General features: G+C 59.9%; 1 protein-coding gene across 1 annotated transcript; it reads left to right on the top strand.

The window, feature by feature from the left end:
• Positions 1–1,862: 1,862 nt before the first annotated feature.
• FIGNL2 (fidgetin like 2) lies at positions 1,863–18,572 on the top strand. Its single transcript, XM_074807651.1, has 2 exons — positions 1,863–1,966; positions 16,360–18,572. Exon 2 carries the CDS (start codon positions 16,371–16,373, stop codon positions 18,570–18,572), a length of 2,202 nt encoding a protein of 733 aa, XP_074663752.1. The 5' UTR covers positions 1,863–1,966; positions 16,360–16,370.
• The last annotated feature ends 1,880 nt before the right edge of the window (positions 18,573–20,452 follow it).

Raw genomic sequence — 20,452 nt, forward strand, 5'->3', positions numbered from 1 at the left:
GTGCATTGTTGCAGCTGGAGGATTTTTTTTGCATGTAAATAAGCCGCACGAAGAGAATTCAAGGTGGGAGCAAAGCGTGCTCACAGATGGGGCGACGCTGGGAAGCGGCGGCCGGGGAAGGACCGACAAGCTGCCAGAGTTGGTGTCTGTGGGAGAGCAGCAATTAGTGAAATTGCGTCAAATCGCTCAGGCCGAGACAAGGCCCTTTCTGGAACCGTCCCTGCAAACGTCCCGCTTTGTGCCCTGAGCCAGCGGTGGCTGGAAACGCTCCCGTCCCGGGGCTGGGGGGAGGATGACTGCCACGGGAAGATGGGGTTCGGCCCCCTCATCCTCCCCTCCTTCCCCCATCCCATCCCTTCCCTGCGCTCTGCCTGAGCCGGGCTGCCCAGTTCTCCACTTAAAATCTGATTAATTTGTCCTTTTCTTGGGCCAGCCAGAGAAGGGGTTATTGCCGTGCGTGGACCGCGGGCGGGTTAAAACAAACAGCGTTTGGGTTTCGGTGCTGAGCTGTGGGGGGGTCAGGGTGGGTGCAGGTGAAGGCTGCCTGCAGCTCTAAGACCCACCCGAGAACAGGCAACGCTCGCCTGCTCCTGAAAAGAAAAATGTGTCATAATCCCTGAGGGATATGACACAACGTTCATGTGAGGGAAATAATGCCGTAATGTGATTACATCAGGGAAGAGCCTGAGCTGGTTAAATAAAACGAAGCGGGGGTTCGGAGAGCGAAGGCGAGGCGGCTGCGGGGTGTTCTTGGTGCAAACCAACCCCAAGAAGGTGAATTTTTGGGCGCCGAGAAGGGAGAGCGTCCCCCGCAGACCCAGCCCAGCTGGTCCTGGGCCGAGCAGAGACCGTGCGGGGCCAGAGAGTTTTTGGTGGGGTGGAAAATGCCTTAATAAAGGGGTTGTCCTGTGGGCACCTCCCATTGACACAGTATCCTTGGGGCAACTGTTTTATTTTTGCACGGTAAACTAATAGTAGGAAAGTATTCCAGGTATTCGGGATTCCTCCGAGCGCAGCTGAGGACCCAGCCCAGGGCTCCCCCCCGGCTGCAGCTGGGTCCTCGGGGTACGGGCAGGGCCAGAGCCGGGGTGCAGGGGTCAGGGTGCTGGGGGCTGGGGGCCGGGGATATTGGAGGCTGGTGTAGAGGGGGGCAGGGGTATAGGGTGCAGGGGGATGGGGTGCGAGGGTGCCAGGGGCCGGAGCACATGGGTGCTGGGTCGCTGGGGTGCAGGGGGTCAGGGTGTGTGGGTGCTGGGGCACTGGGGTGCAGGGGGTCAGGGTGTGTGGGTACTGGGATGTGGGGCTGCAGGAGGATGAAATGCATGGGGGCTGGGATGCTGGGGTGCAGGGGGTTGGGATGTGGGAGTACTGGGATGTGGGGGTGCAGGAGGTCAGGGCGCATGGGTGCTGGGGTGTGGGGGTGCAGGGGGTCGGGGTGCACGGATACGGGGATGTTGGTGTGCAGAGGTTGGGGTGCGCGGGGATGCGGGGGTACCGGGATGTGGGGGTGCAGGAGCTCAGGGTATGTGGGTGCTGGGATGCAGAGGTCGGGGCGCACTGGGATGCGGGGCTGCTGGCACGCGGGGGTGCAGGGGGTCGGGGGGCCGGGGTCTCCCCTGCCCGCACCCCCGCTCTGCCTTTGTGCGGGCCCGGCCGGGGCCGGGGGCAGCGGGGCCGGAGCGGATCCCGGCCGGGCCCCAGCGCCCCTCCCGCAGCGGGGCCGCCCCCGCCCCCTCCCGCCCCCCCCCAGCTCCGCTCCGCTCCGCCCCGCCGCGGGGGCGGGCCCGTGGGCGGCGGGTGGGGGCCGGACCCCGGCCCCGGCCCCGGCCCCAGCCCCAGCCCCAGCGCCGGCCCCAGCCCCCGCCGCCCGCGGGCCGCCCCGCATTGTCCGGGGGCAGCGGCAGGATGCGGGGCCCCGCTCGGCCGCCCGCTGCCGGGCTGCGCTAGGGCCCGCCGGCATGAGGAGGTGAGTGGGGGGCCGGGGGGGGGGCGGGTAGGGATGGGGCGGCCCCCCCCGCGCTGCCGGGGGTACCCCGCTCCCGGCGGAGGCGGCTCCCGCCCGGCCCGTATCCGCCGAGCCCCGGTTTTGGGGAGAAAACAGGCGGATTGCGGAACTGGTGGGCACAGCGGAGGGGGGAGGTGTGTGGAGGGCGGGGGGGGGGGGGCTGGTGCTCCCGGTAACCCAACCCCTCCCCGGGGACGGGGCATCCCCCCCCCCCCCCCCGCCGCCTTGGCCTTTGCCTTTCCCCTCCCTCCTTTCCCCAGAAAGGGTGCGGGGAGCTCCGGGCAAACGTGCTCATGACATGAGCCCGCCGCGGGGGGGGAGCGCAGCGGGCGGCCCCGGGGGTGCCCGGCCCCCGCCGCTCCCTGGAGGGGTGCACACGGTGGGGGGGACCATCCGTCTGTCCGTCCATCCATCCATCCATCCATCCATCCATCCATCCATCCATCCATCCATCCAACCATCCACCCAAGCCACCATCCACCCATCTGTTCAGCCACCCACCCACCCACCCGTCCGTCCGTCCGTCCGTCCATCCCTCCATCCGCTCATCCATCCGTCCATCCGTCTGTCCATCCATCGCCCAGGAACAATGCGCGCTCCCCTCGGCCGCTGTCGCACGTCAAGCGCACGCTGGAGCGCTCGTCTTCAAAACAGTCGTGGCGTTGAGGAGCTGATGGAGATTTTTAATTAGGAGCTTTGCCTGAAAGGTCCCTTTTTTTTTTTTTTTTCCCCTAAATGAGCTTTTTCCACTTGGGGGACAAAAGACACTTGGGGAAAAAAAAACCAGAAAGGTTTTCAAATAGCTTTATACTGCGTCTCCCAGCAGAAATCCTCCTGGTTTTGGAGGCACCGTGCGCTGGTTCACATCGTGCCTAGTTTCACTCTGGGATCACAAAAACGAACGTGATCGTTAACTGGGTCCCGCTTTTGCGACAAACAGATTTCAGGGGTGAGAATGAGCTGGATTGAAGCCGTAAGAGAACTCAGGCGCGCGCGGCGTTTAATTTGAATTGCCTGCTCTCCGTGGAGGGTGCGTGAACACAATGCTAACGGCTCGGAATTGATTTACTGGTTCCGTGCGTGGGAATCGCGGAGGTTTTTCCCGGGTTTCCTCCCAGCGCGCTCCCCGCCGGCCGGGAGCTGCCTGGGTCGCTGCTCCGGCGCGTGGCCGGTGATGACAGGGCGCCGGGTTTGTCGTTCCGAGATGCCAGCGTGTGGCTCCGGCGCCTGTTTGTTCTTAGAGGTGGTTCTGAATTAAACATTTCTGCGGGGTCTGAGGCCCAGGAGTTGTTTATCACATTAAACATTTGTTTTAGCTCTCTTTAGCAGAAGTGTGTTGACATTTTCTCTTGGGGGACTGCCGGGGATAATGAATGGCACGTACTGTATTGTGTTCCTCGGAAAGCCGCGGGATCCTGCAATAACATAAACACCCTGGGCTGAATTCATCCCAGATCTGAGAGGAGTGGGCTCGGTGTTTACATCAGTGCTGGTCCTGAGCCGCAGCTCCCATTTAAAGTTTATTATTGATTATGAAAACGTCCCTGTTAATACTTGTCGGATATTTTTTTTGTTTTCTTGCTGACAGCTGCAGTTTCCCTCCCTGCCCCGTGTCCTAGCTGGAAAGCTTTTGCAGAGCAGAAGGAGCGAGCCGGGTGGGTTTCGGGGCGGCTCGGCCCAGGGAGGAGCAGCCGCGGGCTCTCCCCGCTCACAATTCGTTTTCTCTGGAGCGGGGAAGGGTTTCGCCGCCGCCTTTGTTCTCCCGCGGAGCCCCCGCCGCATTCTTCCCTTTTGCCATTATCATTTTGGTTAAACAGAAAGGCAAGTTGTGTACCATATGGATCATGTTAACAATTGCTTATCTGGAGCCGGTGTTTTCTCCTCCCTCCCTTTTCCCCGGCCTTTTTCTCCCTTCTGAGGTCGGGGTTGGGGCTTTAACAGCATCTTGGGTTTGGTGCCGGTTCGATGCAGTCTGTAACCCCCCCAACCTCTCCTCTTGCGTCCCGTCACAGTTAATTCCCCCAAGTTAAAACACGGAATAAATGCTGACAAATCTCTGAAGCGGCTTCCCCCGGATGCTCTGAAATACGGAACACGGTTGTGGAAGAAACCAGCCTGTCTGCGTTTGTAGATTCACGCCTCTGGTCGGCAACGGGCTTCTCCCCGGAGCAGCTGAGGCTCCGTTTGCCTTTATTTGGGGAGGAGGTCGATGTCCAGGAGACGATCCCGACGCTGCTTTGCGTGTTTGTACAGACTGATAGAAGCAGGGGCCGTGGTTTTCCCAAATCCCTCCTTCAGGCTGCTCCCAGACCGGTATCGCGGCACCTGAGTAGAGGCGCTGGAAGTTGTGAGCCCTCACCCCGCGTCCGTCCTCCGCTCCAGGGGATTTCAGTAGCTGCTGGGAAAAAGGGGAAAAAAAAAAAAGCCTGTTATTTTTGGGTGTCCAAATACAGATGCGAGGGCCTAACCTTAGGCCAAGGAAGTGGCCATCAGGGCACTTAATTCACCTCCTCCTTCCCCCGCGGAAAAGGTAAACACAAAAGCCTCCGGAGCATTCGCCTCCAAGGCCGGTATCGTATCGGATCAGAGGGAATAAAACAATTCTGCACGGCACATCATCGCCTCCGTAACGACGGCACCTCTGGCGTCATTAAAAAAATTCCTGGAAGGGGTCTGGAAGCACGTGCCGTGTCTCACCGGCGTTTGCACGTGCTGTGGACTTTATTCGTATTAATTATTTTTGCATCCTCCTGGTCGAGGTATTCCTGAGGGTGGAAGTGCCACCTCCAGATTTTTCTGCAAACAGCCAAATATTCTCCTTTCTTCCCTTCTGCCTCTGCTTTTCTAACGGTTTGGGGTTTCTGCACCTCCCCGCTTTCGTCCCTACAGCTGGAAGGAGGCGGGTTGTGCGTAGGGAAGGAGGGATCCCTCGATCCGCAGTTGACGGCAGCAGATGCGGGAGCACCGGATTTGAGCGAGGATTCCTAAAGGGAATTTCCTGGCAGCTGACGTTAATGCATCTAGAGAAGCGATAGTGACCCCTGCGCGACGCTGACCCTTGTGTTTATGCCGTTGTAAACACTTTTCAGTTATATTTTTTGAGCTCTGTATGGCTGGAAGCGGAGCTTTGCTGTTTGACAGGGGCTGTCGGGAGGCTCCTTTTGTCGTCCCGGGGCAGATCCCGGCGCATCTGGTCAAGTGTCAGCTGGAATTTTGCAGCGTGCAGGAAGGCCTGAGGCTGGCGGCTCCGAACATCGCGTTTGCTCAGCGCGCTCCCTTCCTCCGCCCCAGCTCGGGTGCTGGTGGGGCAGGTCCTTCTCTTGAGGCTTTTTAGGGAAATAAAGGTGTTTTTCTTCCTTTTGGGGCGTGGAGGGGCGTGCTGGTTAATGCTCGTGTGAGCAGCGCTGTGGGGCTTTGGCTCCAGAATGCTTGTCCCTGGTGCTGCTGCTGCTGGTGCTACTGGTGCTAACTGGTGCTGCTGGTGCTGCTGGTGCTCGGTCACTCACGTGTGTCATCAGGTGTCGGCACTCTTGTCCCAGGGAACACACGTGCTGGCGGTGGCACCCAGCTCCCGATCGAAGGGAGCTCTTGGGACTAAACCAGACTTCATTGGCGTTAAGCAGGAAAATTCCCATTGCTGGATCAGCAGCTGAGCAGGGACTAAACCAGTTCTTCCCAGCACCAGCCCTGGCAATTCCCAGTTCTGAAAAACAGTTTATCCCCTTGCAAGGTCCTGCTGCCGCGAGTTCGTTGCCGTGATTACTTCTGGTATATTTTCCTGTTGGTTTTTCCTTTGGGCTTGGCTTGCTCGCATGCTCCGGGGCGGTGAGAAGGGCTCTCCCCGCTTTCCTCCCTCGCGCTGCTGAGCCCTGAGCAGAATCGTGGTGCTTTTTGTGCTCTGTGAACCCCAGTTTCAATCTGCAGAGGATGCTGCTGCTGCGGACGGGCCCGGGGTCGGCAGCGCCCCGGCAGCTCTGGGCTCGGGTCTCCTCTTAATGGGAGCAAGAGTTGAAAGTCAGCACCGGTTCTCCACAGCAAAGTTTATTTTGCTGTGTAACAAGGGTGTTGTAAAATCTCTCTCCTGGCCTTGTGGCCTGTCATCAGCTGAAGTTAATGTTGGTTAAATTGTACAGATCGCTAGCACAATTTTTCCTGCAGTGGTGCATGCCTCGGGTCGCTTATCAGCAACCCCTGATCTTTATGGGGGCCCTAATAAACCCAGCCAAGGCCTCGCCGATGCTGCTGACTTATAGTTGAGAGCAGGGGAGGACGCAAATTAAAGGTTTTCTTCCTGGTTCCTTTCTCCCGAGGACAGACAACCCAATCACGGAAAAATCAGGCATGTTTATTTAATGATAGTGATGCCATCACAGCCTGTGTTGTGGTGGTGCTCGGGGCCTCCGTCCTGGACCGGGATGCTGGGGTGGGATGCTCCAGGGTGGGATGTGGAGTTACGTTCCCGGGTGGGATGTGGGGTGACATGCCCGGGTGGGATGTGGGGTGACATTCCCGGGTGGGATGTGGAGTTATGTTCCCGGGTGGGATGTGGGGTGACATTCCCAGGGGGGATGTGGGGTTACATTCCTGGGTGGGATGTGGGGTTACACTCCCGGGTGGGATGTGGGGTGACATTCCCAGGGGGGATGTGGGGTGACATTCCCGGGTGGGATGTGGGGTTACATTCCTGGGTGGGATGTGGGGTTACACTCCCGGGTGGGATGTGGGGTGACATTCCCGGGTGGGATGTGGGGTGACATTCCCAGGTGGGATGCTGGGGTGTGCTCCAGGGTGGGATATGGGGGTGCGTTCCCGGGTGGGATGCTCAGCTGGCGGAGGTGTGGTACCCAGGCGAGTGTTTTCCCTCAAAAGATAGAAGAGCCACTACTTTTTTTTTTCTTTTTCCCCCAAGAAAGTGAAAACTAATGTCAAGACAAATTGCACTTTAACCCACACTTGTCTTGCCTACAAAAAAAAAGCTGAATAATAGCTGAATAAGTACCCCTCTCCCTGCCCCGGCCGCACTCAGAAGAGGAGCCTGCTCCTCACAAAGAATTTGCTGTGTAAATAGAGGAGAGGTGCAGCGGCAGCACCGAGCTGGAGGGGACTCGTGGCATCAGGGGACGCTGGAGCCCGGGTCCTCTCCCTGTGATTAATCTTTCTCGGTGTTGCTTGAGGCCTCTGAGAGCAGCGGGACCGGCTGCTTTGTCTGCTGCCTCAGCTCTGCCGCGCCGAAGCGACGTTCCCGTCGGAGGCTGTTTCTTTCCTTTGGAAAGAGTCTCCAAAGCACTTGACTCTGCTCCCTGCGTCCTGCTGCCTCCCGGAGCGGGATAATGTGGGTGTAATTGATGGTGAGAGGACTAATGGCTGCAGAAATGTGTAATTAAAGGCCAGGGGTGACGTGCTGCGAGGCTGTGCTGCGCACGGGAGGTTAGAGAGGTTGAGTGTGTTTTGAAGGGCTTGTCCTGCGCGTCCCGCCGAGGGGGGGCCGGTTGCCCCGCTCGGGGTGTCCCACGTGCCCAGCACCGGGTGTCATTGGGGGGACACCGAGCTCCCTCGCTGGCCCAGCCCCGCACGGTGAGGTGGCAACACCCTGCGGCAGCGTCCCCGCTGTGGGTGTATCCGGGGTTTTCTTACCCCTTCTGGCGTCGCTGTAGCTGGATCTGGAATTGCCAAATCCCTGGGACTGGTGCCGTCCTGCATCCCGACCCCCCTGCAACATCCCTGTCCCAGCGCTGCGCTCCCGCCGGTTCCCAGAGCATCCCCTCCTCCTCCTCCTCCTCCTCCTCCTCCTCCTCCTCCCAAACGCTGAATTGGGCCATGTGTTGCAAACATAAATCTGCTGAAATGCCGACGTGCCGCGAGCAGGTTGGGCTTGGCCGGACCCAGCAGCCCTCGGCTGTGCCGCAGGGATGGGCCGATGGCTCTGAGCCCACACTCGCCCTCCTGGGAAGCCCCGGGGCTGCAGCCCAGTCCCCCGGGTGGGTCGGTAATGGCGATGGGCAGGACGTTGTGCCCAGGATGGGTTTTTGGCAACCTGAGAGCACGCCGAGGTGCTGCCTGTGCCGCTGAGGGGGACACGGTGACACTTCTTCACGCTTTGCCACTTCTTGGAAAAACAGGTTTTAGCAGCTGCACTGAAGCACCAACAGCATCAGAATAAATCGGGAGCTGGAGATTTGGAGATTTATTGGTGATGCCACCAAATAATGAGATTTAAAAGATGCCTTTTGAAGCGTGGTTCCTATTTTCCACCTTGGGTGCTGCAGATGCTTGGGGTCGGTGAGAGCAACATCTGTGCAGTGCGACCTGGGTGCTCGGCCACGGGCGCTGGCGTCCAGCGTTCACAGAGTGAATATCTGCTAATAGAAAGATATTTCTGTTCGCATCCTAATCGCCACCGACCCGAGCAGCGGGGCAGGGCCCAGCCGTGGAGCCGAAGCTGCCGGTTCTGTCGTGGGGGTCACAGCGTGGCCGCCGTTCAGCGCGAGCCAGGTACGCGCTCCAGAACTAACGTCATTACGGCTCTGACCTTGGGCTGATCATACCCTCCTCCTACAAGGTGATTACTTTTTAATGAGTGGCTGCTGAAAAGAGAAGAAAATGAATTATTTCTGCCGTAGGAGTAGCTCTAGGAGACAGGAGCGGTGCTGCCCCGATCGATAGGCTCTCACGGGCTGCGCAGAGCCAGCCCGGCACCAAACTTCTCCCTGATTTCCCGGCGAGACCCGAGGGTGCTGCGTGGGGCTGGGGGCGAAGCACCTCCCCGACGTGGAGCAGCGTCGGGAGCTTGCGGTCGGAGTGAGCTTTCAGCCATTGGGTTTATTCTGGACCCGTTGCCCCTGGGAACTTCCCTTTTTTGGACTGAATTCCCACCTTTTTATTCTTCAACCTTTTTTTTTTTTTTGAGCAACAACCCTGTAGTGGCACGTTGACCCATTGGCACCCTGTGCTATATATAAAAATAATTATAACTGGATTATAATAGCCACGTATCGGTGCAAGTTCCCAGGGCGCAGAAGGTGGGAGCCGTAGGGGCGGCTGCTCGGGTCCCCAAAGTCAGAGTCTGTCTGTCCGTCCATCCGTGCAAGCGCAGGCGTACGGCAGAGGGGAGCCGCAGCCTCGGGCCTGGATGGGGGCAGCAGTGTCAGCAAAGAAAGAAGCCAAAAAAAGGGAACTTCTGGAAAATCCATTAGTGAATGGAGTGCAGGAGGGAGCTCGGCTTTTCAGGCTGCTGAGGCGGTGTTTAAAAAAGAATCCGCGAGTCAAAAGGCTTGTGAAAACAAAAGCCACGGAGAGAGGCCTCCCCCAGCCCAGCTCCGGCGGGGCTGCGGGTGCCGAGGGCAGGGACGATGGTCCAGAGGGGCTGGGGACGGGGCCCGTCATCCCGCGGGGTGCGTGTCGGGAACACACAGGGGCTGTGAGAAAGGAGCTGCAGAAATGATGGAAAAGAGGAGTTTTTGCTCAATTCCCCGCGGAGCGCGCTGCCCGGCAGGGCACCGAGGCGGAAAATACAACCGTGTTGTGCGGTGCTGGATAGGGCTGGGAGGCTCCCCAGAATTAGAGTTAATTAAGATTGATTCGTTCCGTGGAGGAGATGAGCTGGAGCGTTGCTGCTGCCGCTGCGGACAGGCTCCAGTGCACGGGGCAAATTATCTCCCTGCTGCAGCCTGGTTCCCGCGTCCGCCGCAGCCCCCGGCGCTGACCCCGGCCCAAGGCCAGATATTGGAGAAGATAGACCAGGGGCTGGTGGCTCCTGCCTTGGCTTTTGCCCCCGGGGGAGCTCGTTATTGGAGCTTCATCGGGAAAAACACCCTGGGAGGGGAGGGCTTGGGCAGGGGTGGGGGGTGCCCAGTCCCTGGGCCCCTTCCCGAGCCTCAGAGCATCTCTTGCATTTAATGACCCTCATCCAAGTGCCTGCGGGAAGATGAAACGTAATGGCAACGCTTTCTTCTTGGAAAAATGTAATTTAAAATTGTTTTCGGTCTTCTGGGGTTTCTGTGTGTATCGGGGTTCGCAGAGCCCCCACCCACAGGGGGTGCGGATCAGAGCAGGGCTCCCCAGGGTCCCGTGTCCGGGCCCGTAACGCTTTGCCTCTGCGTCTCCTCACGCCGCTGTGGCGCAGATCCCAGAGGCTGCGTCCTCCAGGCATCCCCCCCCCTCCCCGCCATCCCACCGCGGGTTGCCCGGCCACCGGCTGGGGTCTGGCAGGGGCCATCAGATGAGCAAGGCCCCCCCCAGATCCTCCTTCTGCGGGTTCAGGTGGGGCCAGACGGTCGCTCTCAGGGGGGTGCGGTGAGTCCTGGAGGGTTTCAACAAGTGGTTTTGAATGGAGCGAGGAGGACGAGAAGTTTGTCAGAGCAGCTCCCCTCCGTTTGCTGACAGCACGTCCTTTGCCGAGTGGCTTCTGTGGGACGAGATGGAGGTGGTAGAAAGATGCCTTCAAACTATTCCTCAACATCCCCCTACAGACCGTGTGAATATGCGGCCGCACGGCCGGAGCCTCCGCAGGTGGTTTCCCGTGGCGGGTTTCCAGGTGGGTTGGAGGAGGAGACGGCCGTGGGCACGTCCCTGCCAGGCCCGGATGGGAGACGCGACGTCCTCGCCTCGCCGCGGGTCGCGGGTGGGGCTGGGTGGTGGCACCGGGAGCTTCGGGGTTCGCTCAGCACCCTGGCGGCCTTGGCCCTTGTTATGCAGATTGCATGCAAATGGAGTCCGTTATGCAGATTGCATGCAAATGGGGTCCGTTTGACCTCCCGACCTTTTTATGAGGCCACGTCTGTTTGGGGAAATGGTTCTGCTGATTAGAAATGGATTTTCCTCTCTAATGTAATCCTCCGAAAATGGGCTGGGTCCAACCCCAGGCCCCGGGGAGCTCGTCTGGCGTCAAGGAATGAAATTTCGGTGACAGGCTTCAGTCTAGACAGGGATCTGAGCAGCACCCGTGGGCCGAGCACCCTCCTCTGCGAAACACTGAGGTTTCTCCTGCACCTGAGTTGACCTTGAGGGGCGGTGGACTTCGATGACCTGAATGCTCAGTGATGCTCTTGCTAAAAACCTCCTTCCCACCTGAGAACCAGCCTTCAAGCAGCATTCTGGTGGAGATCACAGCTGGAATGTCGCCCCGAGGAACGTCTGACAGCGTGCGAGGGGGTTCAGGGCAGGAGAGACGCTGGAGGAGAAGCAACAGCATCAGCGTGGCCGGGAGTGGGAATGCTCTTGGAGGGAGCCACGTTCTGCACGTGCTGAAGCACGCCCGTGGCAGGCAGTGGGCAAGACAGTGATGGATTAATGCGATAATTAATGTTTTGGGATTAACGTTCCTGTCTGAAGCACTGGAGGCAGCGTGCTGGTGGAGTGGCAGGAGCGGGGAGGGCTGGGGGGGTCCCACCTTTCAGTGGTTTCTAGACCCAAACGGTTCAGCGGTTTTGTCCTGGGGGTGGGTGCAAGGCTGGAGCCCAGGTCTCAGCAGGCCTGAGTGGTCCCTGAGACCTGGGGACAAGTCACGTTAAGAGAAATATAAGTAGCAAGAAAGAGGCTGTTTTTTTTATTTTCACTTTTTTTAAGGTCCCTTTTATTGCTTCTTTTTCTCCAATCCATCTTCTATTGAACAGTGGAGCAAAATTCCTCAAATCCACTAATTGCATCAGCTCGTTATTAATAATATCTGGATTTTATTGCCGTATCCCCTTGATCTGGGGATTCCCAGGCCACGCGCCGTGTACAGTTTCCTCCTGGTGACATTTAGCTGAGAGTGTCTCCTCTCGCCGTGACAGATGGGGGATGCTCAGCTGCTGCCAGGCTGAGCGGATCCATATTAATTTTTCATTTGCTGGCCGGGTGCTGGAGCAGCACAGATGGGCGATGGCCCGTTGGTCACTCCCGGTCCGTGCTGGTGTCCAGCTGCTCTGCACTTGATATATGAGTGGACAGAGCGGACGCTGGAGCCTTCGGCTCGCGCTGGCCGGGGTGGAGGCTGTTTCTGCTGGGGGTGGGGAGAGGGCACGGTGGGACTTAGCCTAAATCCTTTTAACATATGTACATTGACCCTGCTCTGATTGCAATACCATCCTTCGCTTTGTCGGCACCGGTTAGGAGGGGACGGGGAATGTGGCGGACAAAGAAATGCAGCTCCCCGATGGATTGGCCAAACAACCCAAATTTGCCTTGGAAAACTCGATGTTTGCGCGCCGGCAACGTGCCAAGAAATTGCTTGCGCGGCCTCGGTCTGCAGGGGAGGGCTGGGGCGGGGAGTGAAAGGTCTCACCCTTTGCAAATGCTGCCAGGTATTGCCCTTGGGTCTGAGTCTGGCTTTGTGCTCTCCTTGCCCTGGTCCCGGCTTTGGGACCAGCTCTACCCCAGCGTAAATCGCTGCCGGGCTGTTTTGCCTGTTCTGGACCCGCCATGTAGGGGTTCACTAGAGATAAGCGGTATCGAGCTTGAATGTCTGTATCAACATGCAGAAATGTTGCTGTAATCTACAGCATTAACGCTAAAGCATTTCTGAAACATTGCCACAGCCTCAAGTCCACAGTGAGTGTAAATGGAGTATCTGCATGGGTTATAATTCAGATTTATAGCTGTGATTTGACTCGTGGTAATGCCATTGCACTTTGCCTACGCTGCTCTTAGGAGCGGGGATGAACCCCAGCCAGGATGAGCTCCTGGCAAGCAGAAGCTGAAAAGATCGTCAGGAAATGCCTCATTTAAAAAAAGAAAAAGTCCTTCCCCTGCCTCCCGTTCACTGGGCAGACTTGGGAAAGTCTGTTCTCTCCCCCTGCATTTTTTTCCCAGCTTTATCCTTGAAGACGTCGCTGCGGCTGCTGCAAGACCTGCAGCATCTCTGCGTGGTGCAAAAACGTCTCAGTGCTGCGAATCCAGCTGCAGCAGCAAAGCTGCCGGTGCAGGAGCCGCGTCGGCGCGAGGCTCCTTCCTGCTGTGGGGGCTTGGGCCAGGCTCTTGTCTGGACCCACCTTCAGGTGCTGGTACAAATCCCAGCACAGAAGATCCCTCACGCACAACACCCCCGACGTGGGGTGAAGGCTGGGCTGCAAAACGGGGCTCCCCCAGCACCTGGATTTGCTCCCTCCGGGCTCAAAGTTTGCACGTCAGAGAATTAAAAACCTGCGAACTCAGGCGGCTGCTCGACGTCTTTTGAAAAAGGCATAAATCCTCCAAGCTGGCAGCTCTGCTGAAAGAGCTGTCGACGTTTAAACCAGGCAGACAGCGGTGGTACGAGCGAAGCGTCACGGCGGCGGCTCCTCAGCTCTTCCCTGCACCTGGAGCTGAAGTTTGGCAGCGGCGGCTCCGTCCCGGGGCTGGGATGTCCGAGGGGACGTCGAGGCACATCCAGCACTTCCCGGCCAGGCTGCAGCTCGCTCCCTCTGGGGTCACCTCCTGCGGGGCCAGTCCCTCTTCCCGGGGTGCTCGGGGGAGTTTGGCTGGATTTAAACCCCGGCTTTAGCGCATCCTCAGCTTGAACGTGTTTGCTCTTGCGTGTTCCCTCTCCTTTGCCCTCCAAATCTATTCGAACCCTGTCCTGATCCCCCCAGGGATGCTGGGTCGCTGCAGCCATCCGCAGATGCTGCCTGCGGGTTGTCTCCGTATTCTCCCACGCAGGTTTTGCCGCGAGTTTTTACTCAGCAGCATCAGCGAAGGGCGCGTGTACCTGGGGCTGGGACACGGGCGTATAAAATACACGCACAGGCGTGTGTGCGTACGCGGTGTGCTCAGCGTACGAGGGCTGTGGATGAGGTATCTGTGCTCAACAAAGGCGGCCCGCGCCGGGATGCTGCTCGGGGCAGCCCCGTGTCCCCGCGGCCTCGTGGCTGCGCCTGAAATCCCCCGGCCAGAGCTTTTCCCCGGGGCAGGGAGGGGGCGGCGGGAGGGAGCGCACCCCATCCCCAAGGCCGAGCCGTTGGACACCCTCGGCGGTGCGCCCCGCTAAAAAGCCCCCGAACAAAAGCCCAGTTCAGAGTCGCTGCTGAATAGATTAACAAGATTTCCATAATTAGGGCAGGCGGGAACAATAGGATTCTCCCCTGCCCAGCCCCCCCTGCCCGCCTTTGTCTTGCACTGGGGATAATGGGCAGCAGCGAGGGTGGGAACCGGCCCGGCCATTTGGTCACTGGACAGTAATTTTCTCACACTGCCAAGGGGAGCATTGAAACATCTGTCCCGCTCCGCCGCCTCATTCACGTCCCATTTCAAACCCCTGACAACTTCTCCCAGCCCGCCGGCCCTCCCCCTCCCCCTGGTTTTCCCGGGTGCGACCCGGCTTTCCGGGGGTTTTGGCTTTTCTTCTCCCAAACGTATCTCGTCTTTAAAGGGGTCGGATGGAGGCGGATTTGCTTCTCGGTCCTTTTGCGTTCGCTTTGGTGGCAGCAGCGCTGGTGCAGAGCTGTGCCCCTGCACCCCCAGCCCCTCGTCTCGCAGCGACTTCGCCCTTCGGCACGGGACCCGGGGATGGGGCTGGGGGGGCCCACGCCGTGCTGGTGGGCTCCGGCGTTGGCCACCCTCGTGCAGACTCTTAGAAAAGCAGCTCCCATCACTGGGCTCATCTGTAGACACCAGTTTTTAGGTGGTGGGGTTCAGGCGTTGGTATCGATCCCAGCTCTGGGGAAAAGCTCCTCGGAGGAGCGACCGTCGTCGTGCAGGGTTTGGGCCTGTCCCCGGGGTGTGTTGTCCTCGGAAATGCAGCTCCTGGTGCCGTATCGTAGGAGAAGATGGACACAGAGTTGCTTGGGCTGGGGGCTGCCGGGCCTCCGGGAGCGGGGGGGGTGAGGGCGGCTGCTCCTCGGCTTAAGAAACAGCCGGGAAACGCCGCCGGGATTTGTTGGTCATGGTGGTGGCACCTCGTTCCTGCCATGCCCTGTGCCGTGGCGGGTGCTGGAGCAACCACCCACCTCCCAAGCCCTTTTCCTCCTGCCCTGAGCCCTGGGCATTTGCCAACTGTATTTTTTAGGGGCCAGAAGCAGCTGCGGTCTGCACCCGCATCACACCGTGCAGCACCGCACAGCGCTCCGGGCGAGGATGGAAACTGCCGGTGCTTTAGCTCCTCCTTCAAAACAAAACCAAAACAAAATTTAAAAAATGTCTTTATTCCTCATGGACTCATCCAAACCCTCATTTTTTTTCCTTTAATCGCTTCTCGGTGCCTTTTGCTCACAGGTGGAGGGAAGGGCCCCTCCATCCCTCTGCGCCCAGCCAGACCCCGCGTGCGGCTCGGGGAAAATCTGCCGGAGCGCAGGTTTATTGGGCAGCGTCCTCCTTTGTGTTCGTTAAAAAGGGCCCTTTCCCGCAGGCTGTCGTGGCCAGCTCTGTCTGAGCGGTTATCTATCAGGAGCACTTTAATAATGGCCAGTAAATGCAGGGAGGATGCCGGATAAAGCCACGCAAAGCCGCCATTTAAATCCTCTTGTGTAAGTTTGATATCCAAAGTGGAAGTACAAATGCCATATAAGTCAATTAAAGCATTAAGTAATCTAATTGTGCTGCGGTCACAAAGTGGCTTAAAGGCTGAGCGAGGCGGGGGAACGGTGCACGAGGTCCCCTCCCGGCTCCTACTTTAGCCGTCCCCCGAGGCACTGGGCAGAAGGGTGGGGGGGGGACGGGGGGGGGACCCGCGCCGGGGCTGGTGATGGGGGACGCTGCCACCACCCTCTGCGGGCGCTCGGGGGCCACCCGCTGTTTGGGGGCTGGAGCAAGAGAGGGTGACACTGACCTCGGCATCCTGGGGAGATGTGGGGTGACGGGGAGATGGGGGGGGATGGTGACGCAGTGGGGCGAGCGGGGATCCCCGGCAGAGCCCCCCCCGGTTATGTTTCCCACTCGCTGCCGTTGCAGCCCCGGTGCAGAGGGGGGGTCAGGGCGCAGCCGTGGTGTTTCTGTCATCCCCTTTGCTGGAGAAATTGTTCTGGTGGGGCCAAGCACAGCCCATGGTACCCGCACCGATGCCGGGGGGGTGAAGGGACACCGGCCAAGGCACCTCAGGGCAGGGTCGTGCTCCGGCTCCGTGTGCCGGCGCTTGGCACCGCGGCGCTGCTGGCAGCGCTGGGGGATGCGCCGTTTGCGTTGCCCGGGCTTGCCATGCTTTGAGAACCTGAATAGTTTATCCTGTTGGACGACGTGACCAGCAAAACCTGAGCTGGTGGTTGCTGCTCGGGGGGATATTTGCACCGGTGGTGGTCAAGGGGGTTTTTGTGTGGAAAATTTAGAGCGTGAGCGTAATGGAGAGCACGCGCTCGCAGTCGGGAGGCGCAACGTGGGCAGCAGGGTGGTTTTTGGAGATTTTCAGTGTGGAGAGGTGCTCGTGTCCGTTGCGCTGCTCTCACCCTGCGCTGTCCTGTCCCCCCCAGGTCTGTTGAAGATGCACTGGTCACCAGAGCATGCCCAGTCCCTGAACCAGTGGCCGGAGCAGCACCTCGACGTCTCCTCCACCACCTCCTCGCCAGCCCACAAGTCCGAGCTCTACCCCAGCACCCGCCAGCGCTTCAACTACGCCTGGGCCAACGACGACATCTCGGCGCTCACCGCCTCCAACCTCCTCAAGAGGTACGCCGAGAAGTACTCGGGGGTGCTGGACGCGCCCTACGAGCGCCCGGCGCTGAGCGGCTACGGGGATGGAGCCTTCGGGCCGGTTAACGGGCAGAAGGGGGACGGGGAGAGCTGGCCGGTGGCCCACGGCTCCGATGGCACCTACCCCCTGACCCCCCTCCACGATGGCCTCCCCAGCACCAAGGGGGTGGTGCCACCTGCCGTCCCCCCCACCGGCGGGGCCATCGGGCTCGGGGGCTCCCCCGTGGTGTCCGCCAACCTCGCTGATCCCATGTACCCCGGGAACTCCTGCGGAGGAGCCGCCGCCGGCTCCAGCGGGCTCGGGTCATCTCAGGAGTACCCCTCAGGCTATGGTGGCACCTACTTGCCCTCTGGCTACTGCACCCAGCCCACGGCAGCGCTTCCCCCCCCGCACCCCCCTGCCCTCCACGGCTCGGGGCTCCTGCAGCCCCCGCACCCCTCGCCCGCCCTGGTGCCGGGCTACGGCTCCTCCGGCCCCATGTACAACTACGCCGCCGGCAGCTACCCGCCGCAGCCGGGCTACGGGACCATCCACCCTCCCCATCCCTCCGCGTCCTACCTGCCCTCCGGCATCGCGGCGCCCACCCCCATCCCGGCCCCGCCGCCCGCCACCCGCCCACCCGGGGTCCCCGGCTATGGCTACCAAGGTGCCGGCTTGGCCCCCCTGGCCGTGCCGCCCCTCGGCACTGAGGCGGCGGGCGCCCTGAAGAGGAAGGCTTTCGACATCTCCGGCGGGGAGGACGAGGGGGAGGGCAGGTACAGAAAATACAGCTACGAGCAGCCAAAGTCCCCCTACCCCATGTCGGACAACGGCGAGTGCCGGGGCAATGGCTTCGGCGGCAGCGCCGAGTCCCCCCAGGTGGCCTTCAAGCCTGGGAAGCGGCCGGCGGGAGCCGGGAACGCCGAGGAGCACGCGGGCAAGTACGGCGGGCAGCCGATGAAGAGTATGGTCTCACCACCCTACGGTGCCGGGGATGCTCCGCTGCGGCCGGCGGAGCCCTTTGAGAAGTTCAGCCCCCCCCTCGCCAACGGGGAGCGGGCGGCTGAGCCGGGACCCCCCTTCCCTCTGCGGCTGCCCCCCAAAGCGCCGGTCTTCGGCAGCCCGCCGGTGGAGGAGCAACCCAAGAACGTTGACCCCCTGGTCTTGGAGCTGGTGAACACCAAGATCGTGGAGCGGGGGCCGCCCGTGCAGTGGACGGACGTCGCCGGGCAGGTCTCCGTCAAGGCCACCATCGAGGAGGAGCTGGTCTGGCCCATCCTGCGTCCCGGCGCCTACACCGGGGCGAACCGGCCGCCCCGGACCATCCTCCTCTTCGGTCCCCGCGGCACGGGGAAGACCCTGCTGAGCCGGTGCATCTCCACCCAGCTGGGCTCCACCTTGCTGAAGCTCAGCGGGACGACCCTGCTCTCCACCTGGAAAGCCGAAGCCGAGAAGATCCTGCAGACTGTCTTCTTCGTGGCCAGCTGCCGGCAGCCCGCCGTGGTGCTCATCACCGAGGCCGAGTCCTTGCTGGTGGCCCGGGCTGGCGAGGACGGCAGCCAGGTGAGCAAGCTCAAGTCCCAGCTCCTCTCCTACCTGGACAACGTGGCTACCTCATCCGAGCAGAACGTGGTCATCATTGGGACCACCTCCCGGCCCGGCAGCATGGACGAAGCTTCCCACCGGCGCTTCGCCAAGCGGTTCTACATCTCCCCGCCGGACAGCATGGCCCGGCGGCAGATCCTCCACCACGCCCTGGCTCAGCAGAGCTCCTGCCTGAGCGAGCGGGAGATGGCCTCCCTGGTGCAGCACACCGAGAGCTTCTCGGGCAGCGAGCTGGTCCAGCTCTGCCAGCACGCCGGGGCCACCACACTGCACGGCTTGCCGGCCCAGATCCAACCCACCTCCTACCAGGACTTCGAGAAGGCCTTCTGCAAGGTCCGCCCCGCCGCCTCCCAGAAGGAGCTGGACTTGTTCCTGGAGTGGGACAAACTCTACGGCACCCGGCACTGACGGCGCGGCAGCGGGGGAGCGGCCGGGCGGCAACGGACCCTCCGCCGAGGCTCCGGGGCTGGTTTGGGGACGCGGCCGATGAACGCGGGGGTCGGAGGGGTCGCATTGGGGTCTGCGGGGCTCCGGTTCTGCCCCAGAGCCGGCCCGGGGCTGGGCCCCCTCCTCCCGAAGCGCAGGAGGCCCCCGGACAGCCCCGAGGGCAGCACCACATACCTCTTCTTTACTATTCCGGACTCGGCCGGGCTTTTCCTCTCCTTGGTTTTTCGGAAGCCGTCGCCGCTGAACTCAGGATAAACCTATTTATTATTTTCCCGTTCATCCGTCCCTGGACCAGCGATGCAGCGAGCGGGGCCGGAGGCGCCTCGGGATCCGGCTTTCCGGCGTCGGATGCACGAGCTCCCCCATCTACCCAGAGGCTCAATTATTATTTTTTTGGTTTGATTGCTTTTATTGTTCCTAACAGAAATACCTCGGGCGTCTTCGGAGCAAAGCAGCCCCCTCGCACGTGGCACGACCAGCCCGGCGGCGATGTCCTTGATCGGGGAGGGGGGGAGCGGGGGGGGGACACACAAAACCGGGGGGTTTTGGAGTAAAATACTGTAGATGATTGTTTAATATACTAGACTTGGTTTTTTATTTTTGTAAGGTATGTAGTATTTTTTTTGTTTTTTCTTTTTAACTACTCAGGAAAAGAATTACCTCAGAAAAAAAAAAAAAAGAATGTGTTTTTAAAAAACTCTTTTTATCTTCTCAGAAAAGGAAAAAGAGATTTTTAAGAGTTTTCAGACCTGGGACAGAGCTGCCTCGTTCGTTTGCTTCCAAAAGGGGTGGAGGAAGAAAGGAAGAAAGAAAAGAAAAAAAAAAAACAAAACTTGAAGCTGTTACAAAGATGAAAGTTGAATGTATTTTGGGTGCTTTTCACATATATTATGCCATAATTTTATTTTAATTTTTTTTTTTTGACATTGTTATTGTAGCGTTTGGTGGAGTAACGTGTCTTCAACGGAAAGAGTCTTAGTGCCGTAGTTTGGGAGCTGTCGCGAGCACCACTTTTTGGGTCAGGCTGGGTCTGTCACCCCCCGGCATCTCCCCGGGTGTGGGGAGGGGGCACCCACCTCTGCGCCGGGCCGGGGGTGGGGGGGTGTGGGGGGGGTGGATCCTCCTCCCGGTGTCAGTTTTGCACTGGGGATGGGGCCGGGGGTGACGAAGCCGCTGCGAGGGCGTGGCGCTCCCTTTTCACCTGAAATAAGGGATTTTTGGCTTCTCCCCGCGGTCGCCACCTCTGAGCACCGAGAAGCCCCAGCAGAGGCTGGTGGGGGGGCCACAAAATTTGGGGAAATCATTTTTCCCCCCAAAATAAGTCGAGCAGGGCCGGGCTGTGGTGGCCACTGAGGTCAGGACACAGCCCTGACCCCCCCCCCCTTGCCGACCACCATCAGGTGCAAAACTGCGTGAGCCCCCTGCACATCCCCCTGACCCCCCCCCCCGCTTCGTATCACCGGGTGGGCTTGGCTTTTTTTTCCCAATTTAAAAAAATATTAATTTGTTTGTTTGTTTGTTTTTTAGAGCTCTATATTGTACCGGGGGAGGCAGCTGCTCCGGGGCCACCCACTGGCGCCGGCCGCTGCTCAGAGCGGCCCCCCCATAACCTCAGGGTCTGCTTGCGGGGGCTTCCCCCCCCCCCCCCATCGCAGGAGCGAGGCGTCTGCCAGCTTTGGGATGTTTTCCCACTTTTTTTGCAGTTTCCCCTGTAAGCGTGCACGGGGGCGTGCAGGCAGCTGCCTGCAAAGGGCATTACCGGGGCAGACGCCCCCCCCGCCCCTTCCTCCAAAAAGTGGTACTGGGTTCCTGAAGACTTTTTATTATTATTATTATCATAT

Source organism: Strix aluco, chromosome 27, assembly GCF_031877795.1.
Source record: "Strix aluco isolate bStrAlu1 chromosome 27, bStrAlu1.hap1, whole genome shotgun sequence".
In the NCBI taxonomy this organism is placed as follows: Eukaryota; Metazoa; Chordata; class Aves; order Strigiformes; family Strigidae; genus Strix; species Strix aluco.

Coding starts and splice junctions, on each gene's coding strand:
- FIGNL2 (XM_074807651.1), top strand. CDS start 16,371: ATGCACTGGTCACCAGAGCATGCCCAGTCCCTGAACCAGTGGCCGGAG.